General features: G+C 50.5%; 1 protein-coding gene across 8 annotated transcripts in view; it reads right to left on the bottom strand.

Moving 5' to 3' along the window:
- Positions 1-3973: 3973 nt before the first annotated feature.
- Positions 3974-17251, bottom strand: part of MIER2 (MIER family member 2) — a 29883-nt gene continuing 16605 nt past the window's right edge. For 7 of the 8 annotated variants that reach the window (XM_044998934.1, XM_044998931.1, XM_044998936.1 and 4 more), the window contains 9 exons: positions 16783-16906; positions 15794-15900; positions 15068-15137; positions 11244-11395; positions 10527-10608; positions 10274-10368; positions 9548-9675; positions 8336-8472; positions 3974-7378 (listed from right to left, as the gene is read on the bottom strand). In XM_044998934.1, coding sequence (XP_044854869.1) covers positions 6903-7378; positions 8336-8472; positions 9548-9675; positions 10274-10368; positions 10527-10608; positions 11244-11395; positions 15068-15137; positions 15794-15900; positions 16783-16906 — 1371 coding nt within the window. In that variant the 3' untranslated portion in view covers positions 3974-6902. The remainder of the gene's footprint in view (positions 7379-8335; positions 8473-9547; positions 9676-10273; positions 10369-10526; positions 10609-11243; positions 11396-15067; positions 15138-15793; positions 15901-16782; positions 16907-17251) is intronic. The other variant, XM_044998932.1, reaches the window with a different exon arrangement.

Genomic DNA, 17251 nt, shown 5'->3' with positions numbered 1-17251 from the left:
CTCCCTCCCCGCACCTCCCAATCAGCTGTTTCGTGGCATGCAGGAGGCTCTGGACGGGGGAGGGGCGAGGGCATGGCAGGCTCAGGGGAGGGGGCGGGAAGGGGTGCAGTGGGGGCAGGGCCTGGGGCAGAGCCAGGGGTTGAGCTGTGAGCACCCTCCCCGGCACATTGGAAAGTTGGCGCCTGTAGCTCCAGCCCCAGAGTCGGTGCCTGTACAAGGAGCCGCATATTAACTTCTGAAGAGCTGCCTGTGGCTCCAGAACCACAGGTTGGCCACTCCCGAGTTAGAGACTGGCTTAAGCCCTGAAGCCTGAGTTTTAATATCCCTTCGGAACCTTTTATCCTAATTAATTACGATAGATCTGGGGAGCGATTTCACTCAGATCCAGGTAGATCTAGGCAGTGTAACTTGTGACACTTGGGGCCTGATTCTCAACGCCCCTGTTCCCGGGCATGGCGGAGGGGCTGGATACGAGTGGTTTTAAACCACCTTGCTGCTTCCCATGTTCTGTGGAAGGGAAGATGGGAGAGTAATTGAGTTGGGCCTGGTCTACACACAGATTTTACACCAGTCCATCTAGTTCTGCTAGTAGTGCCAGTGTCTACTGAGATACTTTATACCAACACAACCCCTAGCGTGGATGTAGTGAACTGGTATCGCACTATAGCCAATTCCTCTTCCTGGATGGCTCTAAAGCACTTTTATGCCATTGTGACTCTGCCCACACTTAGGGGAGTTGTGCTTTAACTCTACTAAAGTGGTGCAATTTGTGTGTGTAGACAAGATCTTGGATATTTTCACAGGGGACACGTCTGTTTCCATAGCGAGGGTGGGACAATCGTGGGCTTGCTCAGTGAGGATTATTGATGGATTTGACTTTGAAGACGGCGTGTTGGACTAGCGGAGGGGAGCAGACAGTTGCAACGCCCAAACCCACAGGCAGAGACGGGCAAGGACTTCACTGGATGCGGGGAGGGGTTACACAGTATAACTCATGTGTTCGCGCTTTAGCTGTAAAATCCTAGTGGAGACAAGGCACCCGTGGTTTTTGCCACGAGGGCCTCTCTGCCCGTGATTGCCCTCAGCTAGCTACTTCGTGGTCAACACGACAGGGCCTTGACTGCACTAGGATTTTGCAGCCGAGGAGCTAACACTCCAGCTGAGACCACTTTGAACCAGGCGGGTCAGATGGACAGAAGAGGCCATTTGAAAGACCCTCGAACTCACAGGGTACGTCCATGCTACAGAGACTGTACTGGCATAGCTAGTGTAGACGCAAGCTGCACCGAGAGGAGAGGAACCTACACTGACAAAAGGAACACCACCAGCCCAAACACCGTAAGCAATCTTCCATCAACATAGCTGTGTCGACACAGGGTTTTTTGCCAGCCTTGCGCTTTGGTTGGGGGGTGGGTTTTGCACACCTCTGACTGGTGGAGCTACGTTGCTATAACTTTCAGCGTACACCAAGCCGCGAGAGGCCCGGAGCTGGCTGGGAGAATGCAAGTTTGTTCTTCCTGTAATTTAAGAGGCAAACCTGTCTTCCTAGTTCGTAGTGAGGCATAAGGTTAGAAGAGACTCGGTGTTTGTTTTAAAATCCCTTTGGCTCTAATGCTTTGTTCCCACGGCTACATTGTTTGAAGGAGACTGTTAGTTGCAGGATCCCGAAGGGAGGAATCACAAGTGCTGGAAACCCAGCTGGTTCTGCAAGGAGATTAGGGATTGGCACACATGGGGTAGCGTCACCATGCCCTGCAAATACAGAAGAATCATGTGCCCAGTCTCTGCTGCCCGGTGCGGGACCCATGTTTCTGATGGTGAGATAGCAAAGAGATTGAAAAGCGGCGCAAGGAACAGTGGGAATTTCAAAAACAGCATGAAAATGATGAGCTGGAAAAGACATTGTTGTGGAAGAAAGGGGATTGTGGGAACTTGACCGGGTGCTCCCATAATTCTCTGAGTGCAGTGCTAATATCACACAATGCACTGGAAAAATCTCCCACACGGCAGCGTGCTGGATAATGGCACATGGGACCCTGGGATCTCTATCCAGGGTGCACCAGGTCTTTTACCAACAACCTCTCCCAGTAAGGAGGTCGGACGGGGCCTAAGCATGAAAGGATTGCGGGATTCCTCCCTGAGAGGTAAGGCAAGAGGCCACGCTGAGGGGCTGTTCTCAGAGACACCAGGAACGGGGCAGAGGTGCAGGAGCCTCATAACAGAGGATGAGACTTAATCTTGCAAAATACTGCCATGAACATTTACCAGACTGGGCCACTGTTCACGAGGACACCAATAAAAGAACAAATGATATTTTCACCCACACACCCAGGGGAAGTGATTTGTCCTGGGCATGTGGAAGTCTGCAAGGCTGGTCCAGATGGAGAGACGGCGATAGGTTCTCTGGTTAGATCTATTTTTAATGCACACGTCACTATCTAGGGCTGAAGGGCCAGATTTGTAAAGGTGTTTGGGCCCCTAAAGATGCAGATAGCCACTTAGGCACCTCATGGGGGTTTCAAAGATGCCTAACACCATCATTAAGCGCCTAAAAACCTGGCCCAAAGTCCCTGAAGCTGGGTTTTGGATCAAGACAGGAACTGTGGGCTCGGCCCTGTGAGCTGTGCAATGGCTCTCCTGCTTTGGGAACGGACCCCACGGAGCGCACTGCTACCTCAAGTGGGTTGCGATACACCTTGCTTACAAGCGTTGGGTTGGGTTTCTGGGCATCCACACCCACTGCTAACTGGGAGAGCTGGAGCACTTCAGACACTGTTTAACAAACCTCATTATTTCTGCCCCAGGCTACAGTTGCTCTCAGACTCTCCTCTCCCGTGCATATTCAATCGCCCCTTACAGCCTGCAAGGGAAGGCGCAGGAAGATTGGAGACAGACGTCTCAGCTTCCTCTTTATTCGCAGGGAGGTCTCCACGCCAGGCAGCACAGCTGTACGCTGAGGAGGCACCAGGCAGAGGCTAGGTGTAAATCCAGGAGTTGGGACACCTTCTCTTGAGGGACAGAGTGGCAGAGAAAGGGTTAAGAGCTGGCAGGCATCCATTTACTAACTGGAGATGTACCTATCTCCTAGAACTGGAAGGGACCTCGAAAGGTCATCGAGTCCAGCCCCCTGCCTTCACTAGCAGGACCAAGTACTGATTTTTGCCCCAGATCCCTAAATGGCCCCCTCAAGGCTTGAACTCTCAACCCTGGGTTTAGCAGGCTAATGCTCAAACCACTGAGCTATCCCTCCCCTTTTTTGGGCAGGGGATGGGCTCACTGTTCCAGGACCTTATCTGGCCACCTTGTTGTTTTATCATAATAGTCCACCTCACAGGAGGCAGCATCGCCTCGTAGACGGAGCACGGGACTGGGATTCAGGGGACGTGGGTGCTATCCCTGCCTCTGCTACTCAGTGATCTCACAGTCCCGCTCTGTGCCTCAGTTTCCCCATATGTACAATGGAGATAATGATGCTACCCTCCTTTCTGAAGTGCTTGGAGATCTAGGAATTATTATCACCACTTTGATGGCCCCAGTCATGGTAGTCTCTGGGCTATCGAACTAATCCCTGCAGTAACTCCACAGACACTAACAGAGCCACAGCCCAAGTGAATTTGCAATCCAATGTGGCAGCCCGGGGAACAGAGCACCCACAGCTGCAGCCTGTTAAGATTAACCGTCAATGTGCCCTGAAAAGCATTAAATCCCCTAAGCAAACAAAGCCACTGCTCTGCCTAATATTTCCGGGGAGCCAGACGCACGGAGCTCATCTCCTGGTAACACGAGCGCTGGCCTGGGGAGAGGCTTTGCCACCCTCACTGGTGCAGAGCAGCGAATAAAAGCCAACAGCCCCTCTCGCTGACAGCTCGTCCCCCTTTTTGCTACCGGTGCCCGAAGGGCGGTGACAGCCCAACGCCTCGGAAAACAAGACGAGCTCCCTGTTCGTTTTCAAATCTGATTTTTTAATTAAATAAATAACGGCGAGGGGTTTTCAAGGCAGTATCACTTCACAGTGCGGGGCCTCCGGGGGGGGGGGGAAGAGTCCGGCATTGGGGGCGGCTCAAAGTAAATGTGCTTCGTGAGAAAAACCAACCCAAAAAACTGACTCCCTCCCCCCAGCCTTCTCCATCCCTCCCCGGGCAGGGCGTGAGGAAAACGTGCCGCAATCGCCTTAAGCCCCCGCTCGAATCTGTAAACAACATTGAAGAATATAAATAAGAGACATTTTCCCCCCCCACACACTCCTCATTAGGACTCAAAAATGAAACAAACGAAAGAAAAAACGTTTCTCGATTTCCTCCAACGTACCTGGCTATTGGAGGGGTGTTGGGAGCTCCCCACTCCCTGGAAAAGCCTCAGAGCTTCCCCACACCTTCCCGCTACTCACTCCTTCTCCTTTCAGAAAGGAACGGCCCCCTGAGGGCCTCGGGCCAGGGGCAGGCAGCTCACATTTGTGTCCCGTCTCCAGCAGGCGGGAGCGGTGGGTGGGGAGACCCCCCGAGTTAGCGCCTCTGTCTCACAAACTGGTCAAGGCAGCCGTACGTTGGAGTTTACCGCCTCAGCGGAGCCGGCCAGGGGCAAGGTCCCTGACAGAGTGAGGGAAACCAATCCGGGGTTTGGGCGCTGAGACAGGGCCTGCTCCTCCCTCACCAAGTGCCTTGGGGAGCCACTCCTCCCCCCACCCCCCAGAGCAAAGTGGGTGTAAAATGCATTGTGGCGGTAGCACTTTCCACCCTCTTCGCCCTCACAGTGCACAGGTGAACACGGACCCAGCCCACAATGGCTGAACACGTCATTTCAAATCAGCAGCAGCACAACTCGCTTCAGGGTGGTGGCCTGAAGGCAGCTCTTTAAAAAAGAAAGGAAAGCAATTGGATGAAGGGTGTTTGTCACTGGAGTCCCGCACGGCCGGCAGCCTGACGGAAATGTGTGCGTGTGACTGTGCCCAGGCACTGCACATGTAGCCACATGCCACAGTGAAAGGCTCCAGTGTGTGGGAACGGCCAGCGCCTTTCACTGTGGTGGGGAAAAGCTCTGGCAGCAGGACGCTGCACTGGTAAGAGTAGCAGCACAGACAGGGGAGGTGCTGTCTGGGTGGCTAGACAGCTGCGTAGGGGATATACTATGGGGGCTGAGGCGTGTCTGGCACTCTGCACTGCTTCCCTCAGCCGTGCCTCACTGTCTACACTGCCACGTACAGCAGCGCTCGCTGGGTGTGCCGCGTGTGTACTCCACACACCGCCGTAAGCATCCACGCACCATGGGTGTGCGCGCGCTCCCGGAGGAGTGGGGGAAATTCAGCCAGCGGCAACCCCCGAATCCGGACAGCGCCAGAGCAGCTGAGAGGTATCGGGCTCCTGCACTCCACAGAGGGCCCTGTCTCGTTTGGCACTCTCCGCAGCGGCTAACGTCCCTGCCGCCCTCGGAGCCCATCGGTCACCTCAGGCATGTCCCTCACAAGGGTAAACACATTCCTTTCGCCTACAAAATAGAGTTTCTTTACATTACAGGTTTGAATACCAGGGTTGATGCCCCAGAGGGCTGATGCATCAGCTTGCCAGGGCTGTGTGCCGTGTGCTCACACAGGCTGGCAAAGGAGATGCTCAGGGTAGACAAGCTGTCCTGCCAGGGGTGAGTGTCGTACGCCCGGTTCGGCCACTAGGGCTGAACGCGCTCCTTTCAGGCACACAGCTACGCGCCTTGTGCTGGCACAGGATAGGTGGGCTGCTGCGCCGACCTCTTGGGCACATATACCATGTGCTCAGAGGCAGCTCACGAGCTTCGGTTTCAATTTCTGTAGAATTCTAATGTAAGTCCCAAGATCCAACTCATTGATCGCTACCTACTCTTTTCCCCCAGCTGATCGCTGAGTCTGGAACCAGTCAGGCAGTTCTGCAGGCAGCTCATTCGGATTTAACCCTTTTGCATTGCAAGCAAGGATTTTACAGATCATGTCGCCCACTGCCAGCCTGACTAGAAACTCCCTCTACCACCAGCGCAGCCTCATCCTTGGATTCGGGTTCTCCACGGAGCAGCACAACCAGCGGTGAAGTGTTGGGAAGGGAAGGAGAGCAGGGCAATGTGCAGACAGACTGCCCTCCCTAAACGTTACTTTCCAAGAGATGAGGCTGTAGCCAGAGGTCTGGGAGGGGATGGGACAGGCTGTTTCTCATCTGGACCTGGCAGAAGAGAAGACAGACGGATGCTGATGGCGCTCTAAGGCTGACCACAGTCTCAACACACAGGCCTGCCCCCAGATTAACAAATCAACAGGCACGCTACAGCTGTTAGAAAAGAAAAGGGGAGAGAATTACTTCTATTGCAACACAAAACGCGAGGGGGAATGGCCACGCCCGTCCACCCCCTCCTTCGGCACAAGCAGGCCCATCTCTGCATCCAGACGGCCCCTCCAGCCTGGACTGACTGTGCTCCATGTCCCTTTAACTAAGCACATGTACCTCCGATTACATCCTCCGGCCCAGCCCCCAAAGTGCCCACGACACGTCCTCATCCTCAATAACATCCCACTGTGCAACCGGCCTGCCCTAGAGAAAGCGCCCTCTGTTGGTGTCACTGGACACTTCCACCGTCCTCAGGCCAGAGGCTTCTGAACGGCATGGGGCTGCCTGTGGTGACACCAGGGGGGCTGGGCTCATGGACTCATCCCCCGACTAAAACCTCCCATCAGCTTTGCGCAGGTGTGTCAGACAGCACTAAAGCAGAAAGGTGTTTGGTTTCACTGTAGCCTTGGAAGGACAGACGCCAAAACATCAAGGAGGATGGAAAGACAGATTCCGACCGACAGCTCCAAACTGGCCCCGTGGAACACGGAAGCCCAGGGAATTCACTCAGTCGGGTCAAAGTCGTAGCTCGGTCTGTGACAAGGTCAAGACTGGAAATTCTCACTGTGACAAAGGCTCTGACCGAGCCACTGGCCCCGGGCAGGCCTGGTGAGCAGCCAGGAAACTATTTACATCTCCAATGCCGATGATGCCAAAATCTGTGACCGATAAGGACACTTGAGCAGGGGACACCAGTGCCTCTGGGTCCCTGTCCAAATCCACACGGCCGGAAATTAAAGGCAACCCCTCGTTAATGTCTCCGGGGAGAGTGAAGTCCATAGTTATCGTCTCGCCGGAGCTCTGCAATGTCTCCTGCTTGTCTGCCAGGCCCGGTCCTGCCGATGGCAGCTGGTAAAGCCCCATTTCCGAGGGGTTAACTGGATGCCGCGTGCAAGTGGCTGAGATGCCGCCCGAGGACGTGTCCTCCGCAGGGTCAAAGGAACAGTTTGTCTCTGAGGGAGTGCTGCACTCGTAACCCTGGCCCGATTCGCTCATGCTGCCCAAGCTGCAGGCTGCGCTCTCCACGCTCAGAGGCTCTGCATGGCACAAGGGGCGGAGGAGGAACAGAGAGACAGGGTGAGGAGAGCAGGTGAGAGAAAGCTAGAGTGAGTCCATTGTGCACACATGCAGATAACACTGTACAGGGTCTTATTCACATCCTCTGACCAGAACGATCTAGTTAGACTGTACGTGGCCATGAGCACTCGCTCCTTCATGGTATCGGCCGAGATCCATCACAGTTTATCACTGTTATTACTACTGTTTGCCAGAAGCTGGGAATGGGTGACAGGGGGCGGATCACTTGATGATACCTGTTCTGTTCATTCCCTCTGGGGCACCTGGCATTGGCCACTGTCGGCAGACAGGATACTGGGCTGGATGGACCTTTGGTCTGACCCAGTCTGGCCGCTCTTATGTAGTTCCCATGTGTGGAATGCATGTGGGGAGGCGGGGAAGACAGTTCATTGGTGGGGGGGGGGGGGCATCAGTGCTTGTATGGAAATTCAGATGATCCTGGGATGTGACTCTGCAAGATGCGCCTGATGCTGGGAACCCCCACCCCTAAACACACCGCAGGGTGTTTTCCCCCAGATGTGGGTACGCAAAGCCCCAGGTTTGGTAGGAGACGGTAAGAGAGGCAGATTATTCCCCACTCCTTTACATTCTCCCCAGAGCTCACCCTTAGCGCTAAACTCCCCAAAGCAGCTTCTCAACCTCATGCTCTGACAGTGGGGTGGGATGATTTAGCGAAAGACAAGGCCCCTCCCTTAGCACTGAGCCCTTTCCTGCTGTGCTGGTGTCTGCTCAATGGTTTTCCCAGGACCTGGTTCCAACCAGTGGAACTTAAGGAGCTGAGATAACAGGCGCACACCTGTAAATATGCCATGTGACGTCATGAGAGAAGGACAAACCGAAGCTTCGTACCCCAGAGCAGTGGGAAGGAGAGGCCTCCATCCGCCAGCTCTGGCACTAGAGGAAGGCAAAGGAGTTACCTGCACTCTCAATTGCCAGGTGATCTTGATTGAAGTGAGAGTCCAGGCAGCTGGTGGCAGAGGGAATCGGTGGGGAGTTCCGAGAGCGGGTGGCATTTTCCGCCTCAGCCCCGTCCAAGTCGTTATCCACGTAATCCCTGCAGGGGGAGAGACGACGCTGTGACCATTAACTCTGTGGGGTTAAGCAGGTGGGGGAAATCAACAACCCTCCCTAACACACTGCCAAGGGACAACGCAGGAGGTAACGTGGATGTTCTCAGCATGATCCACAGGGAGCAATCGGCAACGGGCTTGCTGTGCAGAAAACATCCTTCCCCTCCAGGTCTGTGGGGCCCCTTCTGTTCCTGCACGGGCGCAACTCCCCTGAAACCAGTGGAGTTAAACCAGTGCATGTGAAATCAGAATCGGGCCCTCTCAGGTTCCAACACTTGCTGAACTCTGTAATCCCAGAGACCTACAGACTTTTCTGCCTCCCACAGTGAACTCAGTGGGGCAAACACTCTCCCCAGTGAGCTGGCCACTGCACAGAACTGCTGTCACGGCCTGCTGCAGCTTCAGCGTGCTGGCAGGCAGAGCTGGGTGGGAAATGGCTTTCTGGTCCCTGGAAAACTGTCAAGATTCTGAATTTTTTTCTTATTCCAAAGTGGGACAAAAGCTCAACATCTCAAAAACATTTGCTAACCAACAAGCCGGGAAATTTTGGGGCTTGGGTCCAAAGTTTTGTTTTGACATTTGCAATGGTTTTTATTATAATGAGCTTATAGTTCTATCCAAAAAAAAATCATTTCAAACAAAACCAGAATTTTTTGGTTAAAAAATAAATAAATGTCAAAACGGGACATTTCGACAATTTGGAAAACCCCCCCCCATCCCTTTTTTTGAATGGAGACACTGGCCCCAGCCTCCCACTAAGTTTCAGTTGTGATTAGTTGTTTTCCAACAAAAAACATTTCCTGGAAAAATGCCCACCCAGCGCTACTGGCAAACGGCTGCTTTCCTTTGTGGAGGGACAGTGGGCTACCCTCTGCATGTGCGTCTGTTGGCCTGCCGCCCCCCAGGACCCTCCTGACTAGAAGACCTCCCATCTCATGAGGTTTATGGCGGGGAACGCTACGTTAAGATCAAGGTCCCTGAAGCAGGGAGTGGGGCGAGACAGGGAGCCTCGCTGGGAAGTAACGTTTACTAATCTTAGTCTGAGAATATTCCACGCACGTGGCTCCAGGGTGGAGGACATACTTCTTCCTTCCGAAGCGAGTCTGCTGGGTGAAGTAGTCGTAGCGCTCCGACTTCTTCCACATGTAATAGTACTCCACGCACTCTCCCACCGACCGGGTGCGGACCTGCAGGGAACGACTAGTCAGAGTCCCTCCATAGAGCCCTGAGGGCTTTACGAAGAGTCAGTACCATCACCCCGCTTTGTAGATGGGGAAAATGAAGTTCATTCAAGTGACTTGACCGAAGTCGCACAGTGAGTCGGTGGCAGGGACTGGAATCTCCTGACTCTCAGTCTTGGGCCCTATTCATTGGGCTACATGGCTCCACTTTCATCCCAAAGGATCCCACTGAACTCTACAAACGACCCACACCCTGCAATCACTGACCCCTAGAAACATCGCGAGGGTGAAGAGAGTTTGCAAAGCACTTTGAGATCCTCAGCTAGCCAGTGCTAATTATTAATAAATGAAGCCTTGCAATCTCGGATGGAAGTCAGTATTGTTTTCCCTGTAGTGTAGACGGGAGAAATCAAGCAGTGAACAGTGCTGATTACATGCACTGGACCCATGCACTCGACAACGGCCACACAGCAAATCAGTTGGGAGTAGAATTGTTAGCAGTCCTAATTTCCCCCGACTAAGTAAGGTTTAGCATATGTTCCCAGCACTAACATGCACTCCTGCAGCTCCTCTCAGTCTGTGACACAAAAACATGACTCTTTACCTTGTTAGCTTGTATAAGATGGAAGTTTTTCCCGTGGACTCTAAACCCGTGTTCAAAGTTTCTGCATTCTTCCTCGCTCCAGGCACAAAGCTCATCTGCAGCACAAAGAAACAGGATGTTAGGAGTTCCACAGAACCCCAGGGCTACTGCGAGACAGACAGACAGACACATTCAGGGACTGCTGGAGTTGCGGAAGGAATCCGGACATTTGGGATACAGCATGCAAGAGGATCTAAACACTTGGGTCTCTCACCTCTGATGACCTTCACGTTGAATCGTAATCTCCGCAGTGCCTCTTCTGCATTGAAGTTACATTTAACCAGTTCATACAGAGCCTGTGCAATGTAATAAAGAACTGCTGATTACATGCACAGGACGCATATAGCACTGACCAACTCAGCTGTGGCTCACTGCATCTGCCCAGACAGCATATTCTCTTCTGGAGCCACCTATCTACACCGCTCCACTTCGACCGTCAGCAAGGATTGCTCCACAGTTCGAGGCTCTAAATTATAAATCACGGGGCTATCCTGGGAGGAGCCTAGAGACAGCAGGTGTGCATGTGTCCTCAGACAGCTGTAATTAAAATACTAGTCCGAACGGGCCGGCTCAGCAAATGGTGACAACCCACATGGAGTGTTTGAGGCAAGTCCCGAGCACTCCTTTTGCTCCTCAACCCAGCAGGATGCAGTAGAAAGCAGCAGGCTCAGCAAGAAAGGTTCCCTCTGTCTGATCCATGGAGCAGCAGTGATGGGCCCCAGAGGGAGATATATCAGCTAGAAAGAAGGTCTCATTCACCCAGGGTCTTTGTGAGATCCGCTCCCTCCCCTCTGAAACAAACAAGCGATCAATTCTGAAACCCACTGCTGACACTTCCTGCCCCCATGGCCAGTGCTACTTGACTTCTGTCTACAACACTGAGACAACAGAGAATCTGGTGACTGCACAAAGCCCTGGCTCCCAGGCTCACCTGCTCATTGTCCTTCACCATCTCTCCTTCTGGCAGATTGGCACTGGAGACCTCATCCCACCTCCGCTTAACTGCTCGGTACAAGAACTCTTCCACCTCCCTCTCGGGAAGAATGTTTGGGTCCCACAGCAGCTGATCTTCATTCTCGTAGGCTAATGGGAACATCAGGGCATGTCTGAAATGAGCTGCTCAATAAGAGAGCACCATTGCTTTCAAGAGATGGGCTGTGGGTGGATCAGAGAGGAAGTCTCTGGCTCCGGCCTGGCAGTTATGGTCAGATGGGATGCTCAAGCTGCGAGTCCTTAGATTTGGAGCCAGGGTGTTTTCTCTCCTGAATCTGGAGAGTGTAGAGCTGCTGATCCCAGATTCCCCCCTTAGTCTGATTAGCCCAAGACTGCTGGCTGTCAGAGCACAGTGAAGGACTTTGTTTGCTCAGGCTTTTTCTGAAGGGGTGGCTGGGGAGACTTTTTGATGCTCAAGACTTCTCTAGGCTTATTAGAGAACATGCCAATTGATGCATGTGGTTTTATAAGGCCAGATTCTGCAGTGCCCCTTCCTGCACTGGGCATAGGAATGGGAGGGCAAAGGTGGCTTTAAGCAACCACTGTTTCTGTCAAATTCTGACCTAGGCATCCCCCTAGCTGCTCCCACTTTCACACATTAGCACACGGATGTGTATTGTGCTCTAAGAACATAAGAGCGGCCATACTGGGTCACACCAAAGGTCCATCTAGCCCAGTAGCCTGTTTTCTGTCAGTGGCCAGTGTCACGTGCCCCAGAGGGAATGAACAGAACAGGTAATCTTCAAGTGATCCATCCCCTGTCCCCCATTCCCAGCTTCTGGTAAACCGAGGCTAGGGACACCATCCCTGCACATCCTGGCTAATAGCCATTGATGGACCTATCCTCCATGAACTTATCTAGTTCTTTTTTGAACCCTGTTTTAGTCTTGGCTTTCACAACATCCTCCGGCAAGGAGTTCCACAGATTGACTGTGAGTTGTGAGAAGAAATACTTCCTTTTGTTTTAAACCTGCTGCCTATTAATTTCATTTGGTGATCCCTAGTTGTGTTATGAGAAGGCGTAAATAACACTTCCTTATTTACTTTCTCCACACCAGTCATGATTTTATAGACCTCTACCATATCCCCTCTTAGTCGTTTCTTTTCCAAACTGAAAAGTCCCAGTCTTATTAATCTCTCCTCATATAGCAGCTGTTCCATACCCTTAATCATTTCTGTAGCCCTTTTCTGAACTCTTTCCAATTCCAATATACCTTTTTTGAGATGGGGTGACCACATCTGTATGCAGTATTCAAGATGTGGGCCTATCTTGGATTTATACAGAGGCAATATGATATTTTCTCTTATTATCTATCCCTTTCTTAATGAGTCCCCAACATTCTGTTTGTTTTTTTGACTGCTGCTGCACACTGAGTGGATGTTTTCAGAGAACTATCCACAATGACTCCGAGATCTCTTTCCTGATTGGTAACAACCAATTTAGACCCCATCATTTTATATGTATAGTTGAGGTTACGTTTTTCCAATGTGCATTACTTTGCATTTATCCACATTGAATTTCATCTGGCATTCTGTTGCCCAGTCACTCAGTTTTGACAGATCCTTTTGTAGCTCTTCGCAGTCTGCCTGGGACTTAACTATCTTGAGCAATTTTGTATCATCTGCAAATGTTGCCACCTCACTGTTTACCCCCTTTTCCAGAACATTTACGAATATATTGAATAGGACTGGGCCCAGTACAGATAGTACAGACTGGGCCCAGTACAGGGGACATCGCTATTTACCTCTCTCATTTCTGAAAACTGACCATTTATTCCTATCTTTTGTTTCCTATCTTTTAACCAGTTATACGTTCACAGCAATGTGGGAAGTTGTTTAAATGAAAACAAAGCAAACAGAAAACAAATACTTGTAATGAATTAAAACAACAGGCACGGAAACATTTCTAGTCAGGTATAAGGCTTGGTAACCACTGGCACCTAATATACTTTTTGTTTATTTATTTGTCTGTTTTTCAAGACAAAGGGCTTGATTCTCCTTGGCCCTTCACCTGGCACATTCCTTTACACCAGAGCAAAGTGAGTGCAGAGAGAGTGTGGTTCTGATCTGGTTGCATTTTACATCCACTTTGCACTGGTGTTCACATGAAACATATGGCGCAGGACAATGGAGAACGTGATCCAAGATCTATGGTGCGGAGCACCCTCGGCTCCCATTAACTTCAGTAGAAGTTAAGGGCACCCAGCGCCTTGTAGGATAGAGTCCTAAATTTGAGCTTAAAAGTAGTAGGACGTGAACCCTTTAAACTAACTTGCCCAGAGGCAGCCTGGCATAGAGAATGAGGGAGGAAGTGAGTCATTTCTAGAAAGCAGACTCCCCGCTAGCAGACTGCATCTCAGTTCCAACTAATGGGTGCAGAGTCTTGAGCTAATAAATGATTGGACACAATCTGAAAACCAAACCATTTCTCTGCTTCTGAGAGATCTTATCTAACTGGAAGTTGTGATCAGCACCGGGGACTCTGTATGAAAATGTATAGATAAATGGTATCACTTGCCAGTTTGTGAAATACAAATAAAATATCACTTTGAGGCATTAACTTTTCTTTGGCCATGTCTGAGACTCACATTCCCAACTTTGCCAAACTCAGACCAATCCATCAGAAATTTCACATGCTTGATATCAGGATTTTTCAAGGAAGTTTTGAGGCAAATAAAACAAAGAATTTGGCAGACATAGAGATTCAAATATAAGACCAATGGAAGGGGAGGAGCAGGATCCATCTCTGCATCCAACTTCTGAACCCATAATAAGTTCCGGTTGGTGATTATTTGTGAGACGTTCGGGGGAGAGGGGGGAGGCGAGCAAGTGAATTCTCAGGTTAAAAACCGTGTTCACTTGGAATTAAGCATGAAAACAATCTAACACAGCTGTTCAGGAACAAAATCAAGAGAACACTGTAGTTTTCTAAAAACAAAACCCACCTCAATTAGAAAGCCTGCAAAGTCAAAGTTTTGACAAAAACCCAAACACCGAAAATTATGGAAAATAAAATAATCTGAAAAATCTTAACTCTGCTGCACTTCACTGCCCTGAGAAATGCCAGAAACGTAGAGACAATGTGATCCTCAAAGAACACAGGTGTCTGTAAGAACCAATGGCTGGAAGTTGAAGACAGACAAATTCAGAGTAGAAGCCGGGAGCACATTTTTAGCAGTGAGGGTAATTAACCACTGTGGTTGAGTCGCCATCACTGGCAATTTTTAAATCAAAATTGGATGTTTTTCTAACACATCCATTCTAGTTCCACCCCAGGGAAGTTCTATGGCCTGTATTGTGCAAAAGATCTGACTAGATCACCAAAATGGTCCCTTGTGGCCTTAAAGTCAATTAAACTATATTATCAGAGACTCCAAAAATGAAAGATGCCTTCGTACACTACCTTACTTGTAACCTTGCAGTGATTACAAACTGCCAGATCACATATGGCAACTTACACCTAGGTTTGCACTGCAAACAGCTAAGATTGCTGGCTCTTTCAGGGCCAGGCACAGTCTTGTGTAAAATACTGGATCACGCTGTGAACTGTCGCACATTGGCGACAACTAATCCACCCCCCTTTTCCTAAAAGCCCCACTTCTGTTTGGAGGAATGAGACTTGTTAGACATACAGACATCATATCTAGAGATACAAACCTCAGCGACAGAGCCAACACTCTGTTAGTGGCTCAGATCAGTGGACCCCATATCCAGAAAAGATGCAGCACAAATGTTACAATCAGAGCAAGGCAGGGCTCTCACCTTTTTCACTGTGCCTGTTTAAGTGGAGGATAGGAACAGCAGCCTGGTACTGAGGTCCAACCATGATCTCCTGAAAACCATCACAGAGAAGAGAATTAATACAAGGCGACTGTGTTATGTGTTTGTACTGGAATCAACTCAGGGACAGGGTGTTGAGCGGAACTTAACCTGCCTCACTAAACACACCGGCGGACCACATTGTCCGTCTCCGCTCTAGGGGATCCCTCCTATTCGTTAGAACAATTATGAAGGGGGTTTCAAACAAATTAGTTTGCCGACCCTCTGATTTTAAGCCTGGTCTCACTGCTGAATATTTATACCAAGACCCTACATCATCTTAAGGCTGCAGAGGAGAAGAGCTTCTTCAGCTTGCTGTGCGTCTAAAGAGGAATCTACTCTCCTCTTCCACAAGATCGTTCTCCAAAGACCCATCCTGGGCATGCAACACTAGACCTCACCTCTCCTACGCTACAAGTTGCAGTTCTGAATTTTGAGATACAACATCCCCCTTGCTGTGAGCATAATCTGCACAGGGCATGTTTTAAGATACGTCTGCCATGGCCTTGCACAGAATGTAAGACCCAGAGTACAGGCGCCTGACATCGAGTTCCCCAAGAAGGCAACCCGGGGTTGGGTCTCGTGGTTTCCTTGAGCTGCTCAGCTTTCTCACACTTCAATGCCGAGCATTAGCCCCTCAGGGAAGTGCGGTTGGCTCAGATCACTTACCTTCTTGCACTCGTTGGATGGGATGGAGTCCTCTTCGGAATCCTCTGCTGAGGAGGAAGCACATGGAGAAGAGCAGGGCTCTTTGTCTTCATCAGCCAGGAAGTTTGCTTTGAAGAAAGAGAAGTCACTTGTTCAGTTACAAGATGGCTAACACCCAGCCTCGATACCTCTAGATTCTCTCTCCTTCCCTCATTTCCCACCGTGGAGTTGTTTTGAGCCTGCTCCGTTTATTCAGAACAACTTACCCAGATTCTCTTCTGTAGGCAAAATACCCAAGTCCTTGCCACATGAGCAGTGATCATTCAGCAGAGCCAAGGCTCCCAAATTTTGCAGGATTAGGGGTAGAATCCCAATCAATCATTCCACACTGAGTTCTCCCTTGCTTTGGCTCCCTACAAACCCCCAATATTAAAGTCCGAGGAACATAAGAGTTGCCATACTAGACTGGACCATTGGTTCTGCTAATCTGCAACGCCCCCTTCTAGATTAGATCACTGGTCCTTCTACTCAGGAATTCTGCCTGCTGTCATACCAGATGAGACCAGTGGTCTCACTACTCCGAGAGCGGATTCTGCGGAGGGAGCATCTGGCAGCAATATTTCTCAGGAAGGCAAAAAACCTCAACATCCCATGCACTTCACCAGTTGCGTAGTTGCCCCAAAAGTCCACACTGGGCGCGTAACAGAAGTCCTCACTGCCCTGAGGCTACGAGCTGCAGCTGGAGAGAATTGCTTCCTGACCCTACAGCTCATCAGTTCACACCCTGAACCATGAAATTCAACTCCCCTTATCACTAGGGCCTAATTCTGTCTGTGCCTTGCAGTAACATCAGGAGGGCTGAGTCTATCTCCAGCTCCCAGGACCAACCTCAAAAGTTGCTACTTCAGGAATTTCAGTAACCAAAAATTTAAAAATTATTTTAAAAATTGGCCTTTCCTCCTGAGCCACCTCCAAGTACAAAAGGTCCGTTAGAAATCAGGGACACATACAGCCAGGCCGGTTTGGGAAAAGGTCCGACGCATCGTGGGACGTGACGGACGGAGTCAGGTCGTCGGCTGAAGACTGCGTCTCCTCCTCTTCTTCCCCTGAAAGCAAATCCTTCGCTATTTGTTCCTTTTAACAACAACAAGAAAGTGAAAAATGTTTTTAAATTTAAAAAAAAAAGGGAGGGGAGGCCTAGAGTAAACCATCCCTGGCCAAGATCCCTTCCTCCGTGCATCTCCTGTACCCCATAGACGCTTCCCTTACCCACACCCCCAAAAGACTGTTTCCTTACGGGCCCACTGGGAAAGTCAAGAGGATAGTGGCTTCCTAGAGATGCTACAGGGAGAAAGGGTAAGGAGCACTTCCTGCAGAGCCCATCCAGAGTGGGCGACTTTCAGAGAGGCTGGCAGGGAATAAACTGTCAGTGATTCCTGGCTTCCCTGGGAATAGAGGGTGATACAGGTTTTCACGCAG

This window comes from Mauremys mutica, chromosome 24 (assembly GCF_020497125.1).
Source record: "Mauremys mutica isolate MM-2020 ecotype Southern chromosome 24, ASM2049712v1, whole genome shotgun sequence".
Taxonomy (NCBI): Eukaryota; Metazoa; Chordata; order Testudines; family Geoemydidae; genus Mauremys; species Mauremys mutica.
This window is presented reverse-complemented; position numbering and strand designations above follow the sequence as displayed.